General features: G+C 38.6%; 1 protein-coding gene across 3 annotated transcripts in view; it reads right to left on the reverse strand.

The window, feature by feature from the left end:
• EIF5B (eukaryotic translation initiation factor 5B) overlaps positions 1-18,765 on the reverse strand; it is a 36,397-nt gene extending 17,632 nt beyond the window's left edge. The window contains exons 1-8 of one of the 3 annotated variants that reach the window (XM_085054945.1): positions 18,636-18,765; positions 5,085-5,210; positions 4,907-4,994; positions 3,878-4,526; positions 3,210-3,430; positions 2,882-3,032; positions 1,410-1,505; positions 280-372 (exon numbers count right to left, since the gene is read on the reverse strand). In XM_085054945.1, coding sequence (XP_084911071.1) covers positions 280-372; positions 1,410-1,505; positions 2,882-3,032; positions 3,210-3,430; positions 3,878-4,526; positions 4,907-4,994; positions 5,085-5,210; positions 18,636-18,670 — 1,459 coding nt within the window. In that variant the 5' untranslated portion in view covers positions 18,671-18,765. Of the gene's footprint in view, positions 1-279; positions 373-1,409; positions 1,506-2,881; positions 3,033-3,209; positions 3,431-3,877; positions 4,527-4,906; positions 4,995-5,084; positions 5,211-15,760; positions 15,886-18,635 lie in introns of those variants that run through there. The other 2 variants (XM_085054936.1, XM_085054926.1) reach the window with 2 other exon arrangements.
• Positions 18,766-18,966: the final 201 nt, after the last annotated feature.

Consider the following 18,966-nt stretch of genomic DNA (forward strand, 5'->3'; position numbering starts at 1 on the left):
GAAAAGTCAAGGGAACAAATAAGGTACTGAAAATGTTTATTTGAGACACACCAATTAAACACTGGAGTTCACCCAGAATAAGGGACTCTACACACTCTTTTTGAAGCTTCATGCCTTTTACGCCCTAAAATTTATCAGTTCCTCCCTTAAGAAAGGAAAAAAAAAAGGCAACTACATCAAGAAAGGATGGCTGCTCAGCCTCATCCAACAAGGTATAACTATCATGCAGCACTGACACACAGGCTTAAGCATTTGAAACTTATTAACATTACTACCAACCTGGCTCTACTGGAAGAGGAGTCTCTTCTTTCACTGGTGTTTCCAGTTCTACAGCATCTTCAGCTTGGGAAGTTACCTCCACACTTTCTGAAATTGCAAGACAGGAAGTTGGTTGCTACATGCTTTCAAAGTGCAAAATTAGTTACTTAGACATACAGCTCCACTCCAGCTTATTTGGAAAACATCTGGATTTCTAAGTAGTTGAACAGATTTATAAAATAGGTCAGTCATTGGCTAAGAGGATTACCATTGCTTTTGACATTAGAAACTCCTCACTTTCTTTAAAAGACAAGAGAAAATTAAGTACTACTAATGAACTACCAATATTTCCCCTACTGTTCCATTTAAAAAAAATAAATAAAAAAAAATCACTGATACAATTCAGAAAAGCACCATTTTCAATTCTTTACACATACTTCATAAATAATAAGCAGGCACCTAACTAATGTCAAATTTTAAGAAAAATAGCTAAAGAAATACATCTGAGTTTTTTAAAATAAAGGATTAGTCTTGAGAAGAGCCACAGTAATCCCCCCAGAGGAAAGTCACAAACCAATAAAGTAAAAAACTGACACATTCAGCCAACATCTAACAAATACAATAATTCTAAGGTTTCAAAAATGTAAGCTCTTTGAACTACTCTGAAGGAGCTGAAATCTGTTTTAATATACAAGAAAACAAATGAACAAAAAAATGAACAAAAAAGAACAGTACCAAAACTAAGATCAATCCCTTTTTATCCTGGGACAAACTCAGACTTAATTGTAAGTCATTATTACTTAAACTATTTTGTATTTGACCTACATATGCACACGAAACGTTCAACGTCACATTCCCAAAACGCCTTTACATCCTGTATATCTCCAACATTTAAAAAATCCAAAGACAAAATCCAGGTTAAGAAAAAATAACAGTCAAGTAGACTGTAAAACAAATGATCAAGAGAGCAGCCTTCAAAACAATTTAAGGATCATAATGCATCAGCACTTGGATGTGAGGGCAGGACTATTAAAAAAAAAAAAGCCTAGAGGAACTCTGAAGTGCAATTATCTTAAGATTAGCTGATTTATTTCAGAAATACTTCCAGAAATGTGACTAATTTATTAGGTATCCCTATATGCAAACTACACCTTCTTTATTTTCTGGCTGCTGCTGCTTCTTTCTCTTTTTGTCTTCATATATTGGCCTCTTCTTTGGCACAGAGTCTTTGGATGGCACTTCAACACCTGCAAAGCAAAACAAAAACAAAAAAAATCTTGTTAAAAAGAAAATCCAGGTAATTAATAAACGTCAACTTTGGTTTAAATGAGAACGCATTTTCCAATATTGGAAGATGAAGGAAGAAAGAGTACAAAATAGGTTCATTGCATACTTTACTCTTTTTAAAAGTTTGAATCCAAAAGCTAGAAAACTTGAGTGAGTTCTTCAGGTACTCCTGACTGCTCTCAAAAAGAAGTCAGATAACTGGAGGAAGAGGGTGGTAATGAAACAAAAATAAACAATAAATCAAATTGGATTCTACAACTGCAGGTTTGAAGTTATCACAGCCCTACATAAAATGTCATGAACACATACCTCAGGCTTAATGATTAAAGGTCTGCTATGCAAAAACACACTTAAAACCTGTCTGCCAATGCTCCTAATTTCAGACAATTTGGAGTAGTTAGAGGCACAACTCTTCTTAAATGTTTAAGGTTGTTCACCAGACAGCATTCTCCCTTTTGCCCCATGCTGGGAGTTTTTTTTGGTTGGTTTGTTGGTTTTTTAAATTTTTTTTTTATTTAACAACACTAATGGTTTCAGGTATTAAAATAATGCCAGGTTCAATTCATCAGCTTTGTCTTTGCCTCACCAGGAAGCATGTATAAAGGGATTCAATCAAAAACAGAAGTTTCGTGCAAAGACAAATTAAAAACTTAATTACTGCTGCACACAAAATTCTTTCAGGTATTGAGTGACTTATATTGCAGATCTGACAAAAATCCAGTTGTAGGGGCACATAAATAGAAGGATTCTAATAGCTACAGCAATGACTGAGGAGAAATAGCATTTGCATACATTTAAGAGCTCCAAACATTTTACTAGCAACAGAGATTCCAACATTTATGCATCCACCTACCAGTAAAGTATCAGACAGCATACTCTACAAATGCAAAGATACTCAGTACTCACAAATCGCTTTCCTTTTCTAGTCACAAACTATTGAACACATGAATTAATTCAACAACATCCAGATCACTGGTCTTACAAGACCTTCAGCATAGCCCATCTGCTTTTCCTGGTTTTTAGACTACACCACTTCTTTAAGTGCTTCTTCCTAAGTTCCACAACTAACATCTTTAAACTGGAAGTAGAATGTATTAAAAAGTTTTATATTTAAAGTGTAAGATGAAAAGACAGATACTTAACCTACGTAAAAAATAAAGGGGAAGGGAGGGCACACACTGCCTTCCTTGACAACAAAGCAGCTTTACATGGAATCACTCAGTACTTGCTCTCCTATCTTCAGATAAGAAAAAAACAAACACAGAGCAGTACCACATATGAAGTTTAGTTGGGCTTATTATTTTGGTTTTAATTATTATTAAACTTTACTGCTCACCCTGAGCTTGGAGTAGTTTCAGAGTAGCCTCTGCCCTGGCTCTGGCTTCTCGTTGAGCTTTTGTTAAAAGCTTTCCCTCCTTCTTCAGACGCTCCTTTCTCTCTTTTTCCTTCTGTTTTTTTCTTTCTTTCCTCTCTTGTTCTAATCGTTCCTAGAAAAAGATTAAGAAATATGCAGAAAATCTAAAGCACACTTTACACAAAAGCTGCCAAAGTATATTCTGGTCACAAGAAACACACTAAGGATTAATTCACCAACTGCACCAGCAAGCAGACAGGTTAAGGTTACTCTCTCCCTTATTTTATCCTTGGAGTGAGATATACAGTACCTCCTCTTTGCGTTTTGCTTCAAGTTCCTCCAGTCGTCTTATGCGCTCTTCCTCCTCTCTTTTAGCCCTTTCCTCCTCCTCTTTCATTTTAGCCAAGGCCTCTTGCATGGCTTTAACCGTGGCTTTACTGGGACCTTTTTTCTTCTCTTTCTCTTTTTCTTCTTTCTCACCTTTCTTTTTTTTCTTGTCTTTTTTCTTTTTGTCCCCCTCATTGTCATCAGCTATAGAAAAAAAGAGGTATACATTCAAAGATACTCTAAGAACAATTAATGTTTCAAATATGATAAATAACACCAAACAAAGAACATTTTCACTGGCTTCTACACAAACATTTCATAATGAAAACAATAAAACTGTCTCCTAAGTCGGGTCTGAAGTCCTAAAGTATCAGAATAACAGGGAAGTGAAAAAGTACTCTTGCAACACAGAACTGAAATCATGTACTGTAATGAGAATTCACCATCTGGCTTATTTTCCCATGTACCTGACCAAACTACAGGCCAGAAAACACAGCCACCTGTGAGCCAACACAGGCAGAAAAGGCTTCCAAGTACCAAGTATTGAACAATTCAAAATAAACCAACATACTATCCCCACTGCCTGGCACCTCTCTGGCCTTTTAAAAACTACAGTGTTTACATTACAGTTTTAGAAACCATGTTACAAACCTTCTGTTCCTGCAGGAATCTCTCCTTTTTCCCCAGTGCCAGGGATTGCTGTAACTTCAGGAGAAGCCTTCTCTTCTGCTTTCTTTAGAAATTCCTTTGGCTTTGCTGGTTCTTTACCACCTTCTAATTCTTCCTTCTCTTTCTGCTTCCTCAATTTGGCTTTTTCTTCTTCACGTTTTTTTCTTTCACGTTCTTTTTTTTCTGCCTTCTTCTGAGCCACTGTTTTTACTTTGAATGAAGGCTCTTCTTCATCATCCCCACTTTCAGCAGCAGGAGCAGACTTTGGCTTTTGGTTTTTCTTTTGTCCTTTTCTAGACTGAGAGACCTCATCTGATTCATCACCACTCTCACCTGTAGACACTCCTCCCCCACGCTCTTTGCTTTTCTTAATGTTAGCTTCATCTTCTGACAAATCATGTTTTTTACTTGACTTCTGAGTTTTCCCTTTGCTCTTCTTAAACTGTGTCTCATGATCATCATCATCACTGCCAGAAAGCATGTCTTGTTTTGCTTTCTGAGGTTTTTTAGATTTTTTATCTTTATCTTCCACTTCCTCACTGTCATAGTCATTTTCCAGATTGGCTTTTTTGCTCTTTCCTTTCCTTTTTTTATCTTGTTTTGATAAGCTTTCTTCATTGTCATTTTCAACCTGGTAATTAAACAATTCAATAATCAGCCATGAAAAATTATGGGAGCTAAGAAGCAGCATCAAGATACATCAAGAAAGACCTCTCTTATTGAAGACAAAGTTTGAAAGCAATAACTATTCCTGCTGAGTGTACCATACTTCAGCCAACAATTAAGATTTATTCTGATTGGCTTTGAATAATTATCATCATGAAGACATGGCTTCTTTCATGATTGACTTTACTAGGAAAATATGATGAGGTATAATTAAAAAAACATGCTAGTTGTATGTTTTACATAGGATCTTCAACTACACTGCCACACTACAGGTTCTCTGGGACAAAAGTGTCTCATATTTTAACTATTTTCTATTAAAAAGCCCACCTCCCTCTCAGTGTTCACCTTTCCCGTAGAAGGTTGTTCCCTGTCAACTTTCCCTCCTTGCGCCTCTATTGACAGTTCCTCCAGCTCCTTCAGGATATCATCTTCACTAAAATAAGAAAGAAGTTAGGGCACTTTAGTAACTTGAGTTTTTAGATAATGGAATAAGATTAGGCAGGTGGGAAAAACCCAAACTTACTCAAAATCTTGTTTCTTCTTCTCTTTTTTCTTTTTGCCTTTGGATTTCTGAGGCTCTTGATCCTTTGCAGCTCCTGCACCTTCTATCTCAGCAGCAAGGGCATCAATATCAATATCATCTTTTGCACTAAAATGAAGAAGGAAAGCAGGGTTATCACGAGTTCAAATATTAAGTTTACGTAAGTAGAAGCCATCTGAATAAAACAAAAGTTTCAAAATGCAGAATCAATCATAAAACACATGCAATGTAGGAAAAAATATCCCACATTAAACCATTATGCACTGTTACCTTATTCCACTCAGTAGGATAGGAAGGAAAAAACCTTCACATGTGTCATCTGCTTGAAGGGAGGTAGAACAGTAACACACATTCTGTTCTTGTAACACCGACTTCAAAAGTTTAGCTATGCAATTTGATGTAATTTCTTGGAAGAATGTAACTAGATTGTTTGACTTTGCTCCTTCAAAGGATAACTTGTTTGGCCCTTCAAATCACAGTAGGTGTCATTGATAGAACAGCAGCCACCAGCATGAAAGGGCAAAAATGAAGCACAAATAGAAGAAATTTTGCAATTCACAACCAGGGAATCCTACTAAGCAATACTTATCTGCTCCTTCAAATACCCTTTAGCAAACAAAAAAACCACTGTATTTTTATTTAGCAAATAAGTGGGAGTTCTTTACAGCATCCAACTCACAGTAACAGTTGCCTATGATTTGCCATCAGACTGAAAATTTTATTGTCTTTCAAGGAAAGAAGTCACACAGATGAACAAAGTTCAGCCCCAAGCCAGACTTTAAAGCAGATCATAAAAAGTAACAATGTAGTTGGCAAGCAATTATTTGTACTACTTGGCTTAGTATTACCTCTCCAAGACCTACAGAAAACCAAAAGAAGTTTTTGTCCAGACATTTTACCACCTATTCACACTCACAGTACAATTGTAAGAAAGGAGACTTACTTATTCCTTACTCCAGACTTAGAGCTTCAGTACTCAGATCAAAACTGGTCTGATGCTACTTTTATCATTACTTGCCGTTTCAAAAACCATTTAATCAACAAGTTGTTAATATTTCATTTAACTCCCTCTTATATCCCTGGGCAGAAAACTGTTGTTTTACAATTTCACTGTCTCATTTATTAGCACCCACTCAGGACAAATTAGCCAAAGGTTGACCCACCAAATAACTGAGACTATATCCAAAAAATAAGGGAAACAAATTTCTTCCAGATTCAGGACTTTCAAGATATCAGCAAATTCTAAACTACAAGAGCTTCAGTCTTTCCAATGTATAAACCCAGAAGGTGAATCTTAATAAAGAAAACCAAGTATTTAATTATTCAGCTACAGACTCTAACATTCATAAAGTCTCATTTGCAGTTCTCTTTGCAAAAAGGAAAGGGCTGAATTCTTTCGCAAGTTAATGCTGACACTCACAATTATTTTATCCCACATATTGGGAATATGGAAGTCACCATAAACTGTCTATATGTGATAATAGCACAACTAAGCAACAAAGTACTTCATTTATTTAAAGGTCAAGACTGATTATTTGTGTTTTTAAGATCTTGTATTTTCTTCTGGGCAGACTGAACAAAACAAGTGAAAAGCAGCACAACAAAGCACCTCACTGTACCACACCTGTATGGCCAGAGATACTTGTTAGTCAAGAGAAGAAAAAACACACCTAAAATATACACCTAGTAACACTCCCTTACATGCTGAGTTGATTAGTAGCATCTCTCAAATAGGTAACACAAGATCTCTAAAGCAGTCCTCACCTCCCTCAAGAGCAAATACACATTTTGGCCATTCCCACCCTAAGATGATTCGATGTTTCAGCAATTTAAGAGACATTTTTATAAGCAGTTTAACTGGTTGTATACTGGGGTAATAAAAATGCCATTCACTTCTATGCTTAGAATTAAAGCCCTAATGTCAGGCTCTGTATCTAGGTCTACACATAGGCCCACTAACTTGTTTCTGCGTTAATTGCTGAATATCAAGTTTATTAAGCACATTTGCTTACTCGTTATACTCTAGCAGTTAATGGAGGAGACTCAATCAAATCCAAGCTTGAAATAGTTTGAAAATACCAAAACACATGCTCTTCCAAGGCTGTACTGCTTCCATTACTACAGGATCTTAACGATGTGGTTGTTCAGATACTAAAGCACCAGGACTTTAAACAGCTTATATTTTATATGGATATTATCAAGGCTGACTTTTCACCATGCAGTTTAGCAGAAAGTTTTGTCCAAACATAAAACACATGGGCTTTTTGCTACAAGCAAAGAAGATGTCTATGGTAGGTTATGTTTTCCAGGAAATAGGTTTTGAGGGGGTAAGGGTTTATTTGTTGTTAAATCAACTCACTTTAAATGAACTTTGAAGAAGAAAACTTCTTAAAGAAAAAATAAATAAATCTCAAACACTGAAAAAACTATTTGACAGACATTAAGCTTTAACACCCACCAGAAAGAACAGTTCAGGAATAATAATAAAGACTGTTCAGCTGTCACAATAGTGGCATCAACACAGTACAAAAGCCTTTCCAAACTTGGCTTCCACTGCTTAATTTCTGAAAAAATTGTCAATGGTTGGTTTCTGACCAAAAAAAACCCCAAAAACTATACTTTCCACTACGCTTCCATTTACTAAGAAGTGGCAGAGCAAGCTTCAAATATTTGAGCCTCAGTGAAGTAAGCAGTAAAATTAAGGCTGCATGCACTCACATATACAGCGACAATTCTGAAGAGCTGACAAGCAAGATTATCATTGGAAAGCCAAGGAATTCAAACACTGTCTTCCATTACTACAAGTTTGTTCCCATACTGACCTTGAATTTCTTTACTTTTTAAAACTCTAATAGTCTTCCACTAGGATTTCATAATAAAAGAAAGTTGAAAAGAAGATTAAGAAGGTGCTCCCCCTAATCCTGACAGATTCTTATGTTGTAAGGATCCCACTACACTTAGATACATAACAGGAGAGCTTCTTTCCTATGGGCATTGTTAAATACACCTAGGAACTTTTTCCTGTACAGGTTTCTAAGCAGTCCCCCAACACTCATTTCAGAAACGCAAACACTCTTTCAGGAACCTCCTCCTCCAAGATCTCCAAAAGCACTCTATTCAGCCTTTACTACGGTCCAACCTTAAGAGGGCCTGATACAGGAACCTTAAAGGACCAGAATGCTCAAGCAGTTTTCAATTTTGACCTCAAACTGCTTTTCCATAAACAGATTTCACAGCCTCACTGCCTTAGGCCATTCAAGATCATAATGCTTTGCACTAAAAAAATAACCCCACACTTCCCCAGCATAAAAGGCTCAAGGAGATCTGGAAAGTGTTAAAATGAAAACAAAGTGCTACTGCATTGCTGAGAAGGAATTACTTCCCTGATTTTCCTTTGTCTTTGTTTCACAAGGGAAGCCTAAACCACCTCTGTTATTCGGATACTTTGATTCCAGCCTCTATTTTTGCCACCAGATATAAAAAGAGGTTTGATATTGCTAAAACAGCATTTCAGTGCATTAAATTGCAGCAGGAATTAGGTGTGTGTACTTCACTCAAACCGAAACAAGCGGTTTTCAAAAAAATGGCTGCAGACATTTTCTGTGGTGGTCTGTGCCTAATATAGGGCAAAACTACAGTCTGGAAAGACAAGTCACGTTTATTAAAGGAGAGTGCAGTAATCAATAACAAGCACACAGATCTCTACATTACAGATATCAAACAAAATAATTTTTCTTTAGAATTACATCACTAATAAAAAAAATGTTCAACATTTCTCCTACGCAATTTCACTGCCTTTTGCGATTTAAGCAGGATTAGAACAATGTAAATCTTTAAAATAGCACATAGAAACATTTACATACTTTATACTGAAAAAATATTTACTTTAATGCCCTAGAAACTACATTAAGAAATCAACTGTTGCCCAAAAGGGTTTCTGTACAAGTTGTCTGCATAGACTAATGAAAACCTGTATTGCATGGGAAAAGCCACTTAAGGATAGATTCCTGAATATTCACTGGTCACAAGTTAAATGCTGTGCTAACACACCATTCTGTACCAAACCAGGATCAAATATACCCAGATCATCCCAAGTAAATGTCTGGAGATTTTTAAGACAGACATGGGCAACAGAGGAAGTTCAGTAACATCTCTCATGCAAACAAAGCATCAAATCAGGCCAGTAACAGAAAGCAATACCCAAAACACAAGCTAAATTGCTCATGTTACATGGTAAACAAAATCAGCAACAAATAAAGCTACAATTCCAAATCCTGCCTATAAAAGAAAGTATGAAATTTATTTCAGTGTGAAGATTAAAACAGTTAGAAAATAAAAGAGCTGTTACCTACCACTGCACAGTCAGATGTACAAAGACATCCAGTAGCTCTCCTATTTATAAGATCCCACACAGTTGCAAGCTATTGAATCAGAAAAGTGAAAAAGATCTTGTGACTAACAGACACACAGTCTGTAGGAAAAAAAAAAAAAAGCTCTGCTGTGTTTCTCTTGCTAGTACAGCAAGGAAATGGTATTTAAGACTAGAAACACAGTTTATAAAGAAACAAGCCAATTGTTCAGCTATTACATAGCATCTGCCAAAAAATACTAAAAACACCTTAAGGTGTTGGGCTTATTTTATTTGAGGGAATGTTTGGGTTTTTTTTTTTAAACATGACAAACAAGCACAGTTTTGGATCAAGTTCTTTTTCTGATGCAATGGCCTGCAACAGCCAGAACCTAGAAATTCCCTGTGGAAGCCATCTGGAGACCAGAGTTGACCCTAACACAAGCTCTGATTTACAGATGCCAAAATTTATCTTAATCCTAGTTTCCACATTTTAAGACTTACTTTAGTCTCTTACAGGCACGCTTTGTCATTTTGCTTTAAAAAAATCCTGACATAGTGAAGTTCACAGTTTCTAACACTTGTTCACAATCAGCAAGATGTCTTTTTAAATTTTGAAATTCCACCATGTCTTTCACAGTGTACAATATTACAGCATTCACCAGTGCACCACTAACCAGAACCAAAGCTGTCATGCTCCAAATCAAGATTTAAACTTACATAGTTAAAGTGTACTTGTAACTGTTCTGACATACTTTATTAGGAAGCATTGATATTTTTTTTCTTATTTGAGAATTGTATCACTTCTCTCTTCTGTGGAAGGTTAAAAACTTACTTCAAGTACTGACATAGTTAATACATTCATCATTAAGGGATTCTCATAGTGTGAGCCTTCCATACTAAGGACAGATATCGCCTGCAATATAATCTCTGTAACAGAAAAATCTAGGCATGGAAATTTGAAAGACTTCCTTGGCATTGCCCTGGAAAATACAGCCAAATGCAGGAAGGCAGTACTACAGCTATTGAAATAAGAGTTAATAAGCTTTATCATTTTTCTTTGCTCATTGAACTACTGCAGCAAAAACACATAATTGCCCTTCCATGCCGAACAAGCTCCTCTAGCTTTCCATGCTGGTTCTAGTGAAGGAAAGCCAACTGACCAACAGCAAACATGCATGTTTACCTCCTATGTTTTCTTAAGACCACACACAATTAGGACTTCCAGTACACTTATTGCAGTTGCTACAACACATATCCCCAAACACGAGGGAAAAGCTTCATTATAACCAGGCACCGTGCAGCTACACGTGGCAGAGATAGCATCCTGACTAGGCAGCAGTGACATAAAGGGCAAAGAAAAACTACTAATCCATTCATGAACTAAAAGAGTGGAGCAATAGGATTATACAAAGGAGCTGAGCTGCCCTCATTCATATCAATTTGATTCTACTGACATTAGGTAAATGAAACTGCAGAAATTAAATTGAAGAATTCAGCTTAAAATGAGACAAGCCCTAAATACTCAACATCCAACTTCCAGCTTTGCAAACAAGATCGACAGGATAACACACTCCTGCTGAAACCACAACTAAAGTGTACACAGACTGAAAGATTACAAGCACTTTTTGATCCATTGCATTGAGCGACACAAACACAATTACTTATGCTTGCCTTCATCTTACAGCTAACATGCTAACCCAAACCATGCTAAAAATCTTTTACTTAGGATAGCTTTTAAGCTGTCTCTGTAAAAGTGAAGTTGAAACATAAGAAAACAATGTACAATTAACAACAGACTGAAACAAAGAAACCAAATTTTCATGTGCAAGAGGCAGAAGAGCCAGCAAGTTGACACAGCAAGAAAGTTGCATCACTGCTGTGAACTCACTGGCCACATTCCTGCATAATCAGAAGATTCATTTTTGCTGAGGCAACCTTGGAGACACTTCATCAGCTACATGACACCAGCTCTTCTACCCACCTTCAAAGGAACATCACTGTCATTAAGTCATTTTCTTTTGCATAAGAAAAAAAAAAAGTCTTTGACCTTCAAAACGACTGAAGAGAAGACGAACCATCTGTTTCCATGTGTCTGGTTTTGCAGTTTTAGACCAAGTAAAACTAATACTTTTAGACAGATCTTTATCATTATTTCCCTAGAGCACTCTACCCATCCTCCATGTACATGAACCACAAGCCCAGTAATAAGGATGCATTTCTAAATACAAGTTTATCCAAAACCAGCAAGTTACCAATGCTGAATGACATGCTTGTAGTTGTTTTCACTTGTAGTATTAAGATTGTTCGAAAGACAGAATGCCAGCTTAAGCTCTTCTAGAGCAACTGGTTTAAAGTGTGCCAAAACACAAACCATTTTGGAAGTAATCATTTAATTGTGCAAAACTCCACATCACCAATTCCTTCTTTAAGTGGGTTATGAAATGAAAAATGCAGGCATCTGCTGGCTCAGCAAGGCTATTCAAAACATGAAAACAAAGCCCTGGCCTTTTTCTCATTTTGGCCTATCAAAGTACATCACCACCACAAATTTCTTTTTTTGTTTCTGTTTTTCCATCCACTGAAAACATCTAACTTACATAAGACTGAGACAGTGTGAAATCCAGGAAAGAATGAACTGTGCTCCTTCCTCAGCCCAAAAAGAGAAGGAATGTCCATGTGAGCACCAGCTTTGCAAGCCACCACTGCTGCTCAGAGAGCTTAAAGAATAAAAATTAAAATTTCAGCCCCAGAAACAGGGCACCTTCCTCTTGCCTTTTCTTCAAGCTATGGTGTAGGGGAGGGGAGAACTGACTTCCTTCCCTGTTCCCAGCCACACTTTCCCCTCTTATCAGCTCAGGCAATCCCATGGCTGTAAGTCCTTGCAGAAAATCCTTTTTTTTGGGCAGCAGATCAAAACACACACCTGAGTTATGCTGTGGGAAGCAGACACAGCTGGCAGCTGGGGACAGCAAGGGTTTGAAATGTCCAACAGCCCAAGTGAATTGAGTTTCACATGAAACTACACCCTTGTGATTTTTCATAGATGAAGGAAGCTGGTGAAGCTACCTAATTACATGAGGGAGCAAGGAAGTAAAATCTGACTATAAGGGTAATTGCTTTTCATTCAGGCTCCCAAGACAATGACTCCATTATTAATATTAAAGAGTCATGCCTTCTCCTTCAAGTTTGACTGGGGAGAAAGAGTGGCATAAATATCAGCTAAGCAAAACCTTCTGAAAAAAACATAGAGAACCTAACCTTTAAGGCAAACAGATTCCAGAAAAATAAGTCTCCTTTATATAACCCATATTAAAACAAACAAAAAAACCCCAAAAAAACCCAAGCAAACAAATTCAAACAATCAACCAACCAAAGAAGAAAAAAAAAATCACCAAAGGAAAAACAAAAAAATCCCACACCACAACCTAGAATTCTCATTTAAACAAAGATATAACAAAACTTCAAGATAAAAACCTTCTGTTGTGGCTAGTAGCTAGCAACACAGATCTCTGGAATAAAGCAGCTCTTCAAGGTTCAGTTTATGTGTTTACATCTCCATAGAATAAGATGACTGTAAGCATGGAATATAGAATACTAAGTAAAAAACTTACATTCTGTGTTTTCTGAACAAGTTCTTTTGGGTTTTTTTTGTTTAGGAAAAGTGCAAAAATAAAAGAAATTACCAAGTTCAGTGTTTCACAACTTCCATATCCCACACATCTCACTGTATAAAATCAAAATACATCACAAAACCACCATTTAAAACAACTTCAGAACTACACTTTAATTTCCTGTAATCTGCCTATAATCCTGAAGAGCAAATGATGCCCACCTAGATTAACTAAAATTAAAACCAATACTTCATCTTATAGCATGTATTTAAAGAAACATATTTCAGTGTTAAGATGCAGATTCATGTCTAACATTTCAGAACTATTGTTAAAAAAAAAAAAAAAAGAAAACCCAAACTGACAGGAAGAACAGGTCAAAGGTGCTGCAAACACCAGGAACATCAACACACTTCTGTAAGGCACCAACTGCTTTCAGGGCAGAACATCCACCAGATTGTATCGCACAGCACTTTTTCAGCCAAGTTTAATGATTGAATTACATGTACACATAATTTGTATGCAGAAAAATTAAGTCCCCTAAGACTGGTAGAGGAATATTTCTGTGGACAAGTCAGAAGGAAGAGGAAATGGAATGTTATGCAAGCATTAAGAACTAGTAAATTGGAGACTGCACCCAGAACTGTAACCTTCTCTCCTAGGCAGCTTCTAAGTGATGACTAGCACAGACCAAATGTACAGTGATGCACAGAGTCAAAAAAACATGACAGCACAAATGCAATTAAAACAGCAAAGGTATGTAGAGCTTGTCTGGCTTGATGTTATGAGTGTCAACAACAACAGCAAAGTTTAACTCGCCATACACCTCTGTTGTGAGCAAGGCTTTCCAGAAGTCTTCAAATAACTGAAACAACAGATTCTGCAACTCCCGATAGCTTGCAATGTACTATTTTCATACTTTTTATAAACAGTAGCTATCCATAATATTTAGATGCTTTCATGAAGATAATGAAAGGAATAAAGATTTCAACAAGAAAAGCTGCTTCTTACAATTGCCTTAGTGTAGTGCAGTGTTTTTTGGTTTGTCACCCTTACCACAAATACTTCAATATTCTTATAGTCTTTTTACAACAATGCTTTGCTTTAAAATAAAATCCAACAAGTATATAAAGATAGTTTTCTTTTAAACATTAAATGCCTGTGTTACAAAGGATAGGTTTGGGGGAAACAAAAAATATACCTTTGCATAGAACATGACAATAAATTTCTGCAATGGCAAATTTATTTTGCATTATTTTATTCCATCTTTCAGCACAAATTCTTCTGTCTTCCAGATGAGATTGGCAAAATAGGGATTCTAATGGTTTATCAGCTGTTCTCCTTGATGGAGCTGCAGAAAGCTTTGCTTGTGGAAGTATTTTTGAGAAGCAGATAACGTGCAATGACTCTGGTGTACAGAATGTTTCCAAACTGAATTCTAGCATTCACAGAACTTTCCTATACAACATTGACATGATTTTACTAAACACACTAATAGACAAGAAACCAAATAGAATGACAAGTAGACAACAGCCAGGATTTAATTTGTAGGACAGAAAGCAATACATGGCATCAGTAAGAGCACTGTAAATCTTATTTTAGCAGCAGTGCTCACTCTTGGCTGTAGAATCACAGCTGGCACCTGTAACTTCTAAAGCAATAAGCATGAATGATCAGAGTGGAATGCCTAGGCAACAGGTCACATTATTAAAGGGCAGGAGAATAAACACACCTAAATACTACCTACTGGAAGCTAAGGAAAACTAAGAGAAAAAGATGACTTAATGCTGGGAGAAGAGGAAAAATACATGAAAAGCTAACACCATCAAAGGGAAAGACACGTATTTTAAGCAAGCAATAATCTGTAACAGAGTACATAGCACACTCACTAGGAAACCTACAGCAGCAGTTCGAGATTCAAAGCACAGTTCTGCACTTTATAACAGCCTTTCTTCACAAACATTAAAAACAAATCCTAACTAAATTCCGAAGAAAGTAGGATAGAACCTTGACATACCTTCTGCCGTTACAAGCATATCAAAGAACCAAAGCATAACAGTACTCCCAGAAAGAGCTAGACTATACATCAGAGCACCTACTCTTCATTAGGAAAGCTTGAAAATTCAGATAGCAAATATTTCAATAAAAATATGAGGTAAGAAGTTTCATTTGAAAATGAGAAACACAAAAATTCCAAAGAGGAAACAATTAAAGCAACTTCCCTATGGCTTAGGAACTATTTTGACCCAAGACACTCTCCACTTTTACAAAGCACCTAACACACCAAAGTGACCATTTCTAGATACATATGTTTCTTCACTGCTAGAAGCACAGCAATCAAGCAGCAAGACTCACAAATGGAGTTCCAGAGGAGCATAACAGAGGTGCTGGACAAGTATGAATAGATTTGTAGTATTCAGGTCACAATCTCTATTAATAACAAGCTACAGTCTTGCATTTCCATTCTTTTCCTGCTCACCACAGCTATCATCTCACTCAGGGTCTTGTTATAGAAACAGGGTATAAGTACATAGGGACAAAACTCATCCTCATTTCCCAGCACACTTCCCAGACATATATCAATACTCATCAGTAGGATCACTATCACACTCATTGGAAACAAGGGAAGAGGAAACTCCACCACAGAAGCCAAAGCTATGGGGGCGAGGGGAGAAAAGCAGACTAAACACTATTCATACCTTACATAATTTGTTTCAGTGTGTCGAGCAGAAAATCTCCTTCCTGTCACCACATCAATTCTCAAACAAATATTTACAACACAAACAATACCACCTGTATCTTCCCACATGCTTCCTCTGCACTGCAAGTTGTGCCCATGAGCTGCCACATGCTTTGGGAGCTGCAGCCAAAAGGATATAAGGGATTGTACCTGTAATATAACTGTTGGGAAAGAAGAGAGGAAAAGGAGGAAATAAACAACACAGCACTGTATGGCACAGAACTGAAGATGCAGCAAGCATATCCAACAGGAAGCCTTTGATTACACAGTGCCATGCCTCGCTCACCTTATTGGAAGTGGAAGGGAGACTAATGGGGGATGTTGGAACTCCAAATTCAAGTTACAGATGCAAATATGTAGTGCATCCTCTCTCTAAGGACAACTTGACATTCACAGGGATGTCATCTAGAACCAAGAACACCATACAAAGAAAGTTACCTCTGCAGGTAACACCCGTTCCAAAATATCACTGGCCTTCCAGGTCCATCCTCACTTTCATCCCTCAAACTCCCTGCTATAAAATACCCCCAAGTCTAACAATCCTGTCCTTCTTTCTCAGACCCATCCCAGTTTGAATCCTTCTTCCACATCATTGCTCTCACTGCCATACAACTGTGTAGCCCTGTGAGAGTACTGTCACTGCTAGTAGTGATTCCTAAGCTCAGTACTGAATTTGCAAGACCTCAGGACTAAAGCCCATCAAGGCTTACTTTGGCTGAACTTCTGACCTGCCTGTAACTGCTCCTTGATTTAGCTGTGACAGCAATTTCTCTAACTGACCAGGTGCCTATGCCTAATTGGTTCTACTTTTGTTTACCTGGGCATGCTGCAACCATAGCTTAATACAGAAGCAGTGAAAAGCAGCCACTGCACAGAATGAGATATTCCCAACTCCACAATAATGCAGTGTAAAGAAATACAGGCCTGGTACAGGAGCAGTGGCCTTGATAAGGGAAGAGACAACACGGAGCCCAAGCATGGAATGAACAGAGATGGATTCTACAGACCCAGCACAGGATGCCCCACAACTTGAGGGATGCTGGCTAAAAGAATGCAGACCTGAACAAAACTGATTTTTGGAGGTAACAAATAAGAAAGAAATAGCGTTTAATACGCAGTGCCTTTCACTTATTTGGATGTACTGTAGAGCTAACCAATGGAGGTAGCTAACCACAGAACTTCATTGAATAATCAGTGAGAAGGAAAGTCACGTTAGCAAGCATATAAAAATTATCTCAAGTGGATTCTAGAGTGAGAAAGATGAAACCACAACCATGAGTGATCACGTGCTCCTGGTGAAGGACACCTGATGCTGAGTTCTCTGCAGCAGCTCACCACCACCACCAGGATGAAACCACTGACCTTAGGACTCGGCAACAGGGAGCACTATTGTTCTTTCTTTTTTGCAACATTTAGATTTTAAGTAATAATCATTAGGTTCTCAAGACTTCAACGATTCTAACAAAAAATTCTTGACCTTTCCTTTGAGGTATGCTTCCATTATTTAGACACAAACGACATTTTGCATGTAGCACCCCAGAGTGGCCTGTGCTAAGTAACTTACACAGAGAAATATTTGCACAGATACGCAGAGAGAACAAAGTATCCATTGGGCACCAAGATTCTCAAAGCGCTCCCTTGCACACCAGCCACTACCCCTGAAACAGCACTGAAAAGCAGAGTTTCAGTACCTGAAGGCCTTTCCACGCTTCTGGCATTTACCACACTGCGCACTAAGACGAGCACTAGGTCTTCTTTCCTTCAGAGCATAAATACCCAACCCTTCCCTCTTCCTTCTCAAGTCACACTCAACTCACCTCCTCACCAAAGCTGCTCCCAAGATATTGATGTGAAATACAGACCGTGAAACAAGCTGGTAACAGCAGACACTACAAAGCAACACACATGGTGTGGCAAAAGGTGTTAGGAAATACAATCAGACGAGGAAAATACCTCACTAGAGAAAATGTTCATTACCCAGAAAGGACCCGAGAAACTGGAAGAGTTTATACCCTACACTGATACAGACTAACAGCCTTAAGTAAGCATCAATACATGCTTAAGTAGTAAGAACTGCTTAGAGATGAAATAGCATTTTGTGAAAAAGCTGTCATGGGGAGAACTTCCAGAGAAGTTCAAAAGGTTAAGGAAAAAAACGTTGCAGTTTGCAGTTTAGACACATTTCAAGACAACAGTTTTCATTTAACTACCTGTCACAAAACCTAAAAACACTATCTAAACCGATTGCACCTTTGTATTAATTTATAGGGACAAGTAAAAATACATTCTCTCCTGATGGTGTATGTATACACAATGTCATTCGGTAAGCATTCCATATGGTTAATTTCGCTGCCTTTATACGAAACTCTTACACACAAAAAAGTTCACAGATGGGGCATTGTCCACGACAATATGAACATAACCACAGAGGCGACCCTCTTATCCTCCAACCACTAAAATATCCACCATCTGCATTTATTAAATGAGCACACGAAGCATGTAGATATCACTGTCACAGCACGACCTATAGCACTAATGCCGAATAAGAGATAAAGAAATAATTAATAAGCCCACATTTGAATCACTTCAATTGCACTGAGCAGCTATTTTTTCAGCGGGAAGTCGAGCCGCCTGCCCCTTCACGGACAAACACACGCACGGCCGGGCCGAGCCGGGCCTGGCGCGCCCCGCCTGCGATGAGGCCGCGAGCCCCGGCCGGGCCCGGCGCCTGACTCAGCGCCGTGTGGGCCGTGTCACGCCGCCGCGGGCGGCCCGGCGCGGGGGTCCCTGCGGCAGGACGTGGGGGCGGGAGGGAGCTTCCCGGTATCGCTCACCTCTCCTCGCTCCGGTTCTTCTGCTTCTTGCCCATGGCGGCGACACCGGCGCGCGCGACCCCTCAGCGCTGACCGCGCGCCGCCCCGCGCGCCGCCCCGCGCATATGGCACCGCCGCGCGCCGCGCACGCGTCCGCCCCGCCCCCGGCCCCGCCCCGCCCGCGCCGCGCGCCTCCGCGCGCTATTGCCCCCTGCCGGTCGGAGGGGGAACGGGCCCAGCGCCGGCTGCTCTCGGGCGCCCCAGCGACCGACCGGCTTCGTGAAACCGACGGTGCTCGCCTCGGTTTGGACCTCGGGCAGCCCTGGGAAATGTCTGATGGCGCCCCGCATCT

This window comes from Lichenostomus cassidix, chromosome 1, assembly GCF_008360975.1.
Source record: "Lichenostomus cassidix isolate B80296 chromosome 1, HeHo_3.0, whole genome shotgun sequence".
Taxonomy (NCBI): Eukaryota; Metazoa; Chordata; class Aves; order Passeriformes; family Meliphagidae; genus Lichenostomus; species Lichenostomus cassidix.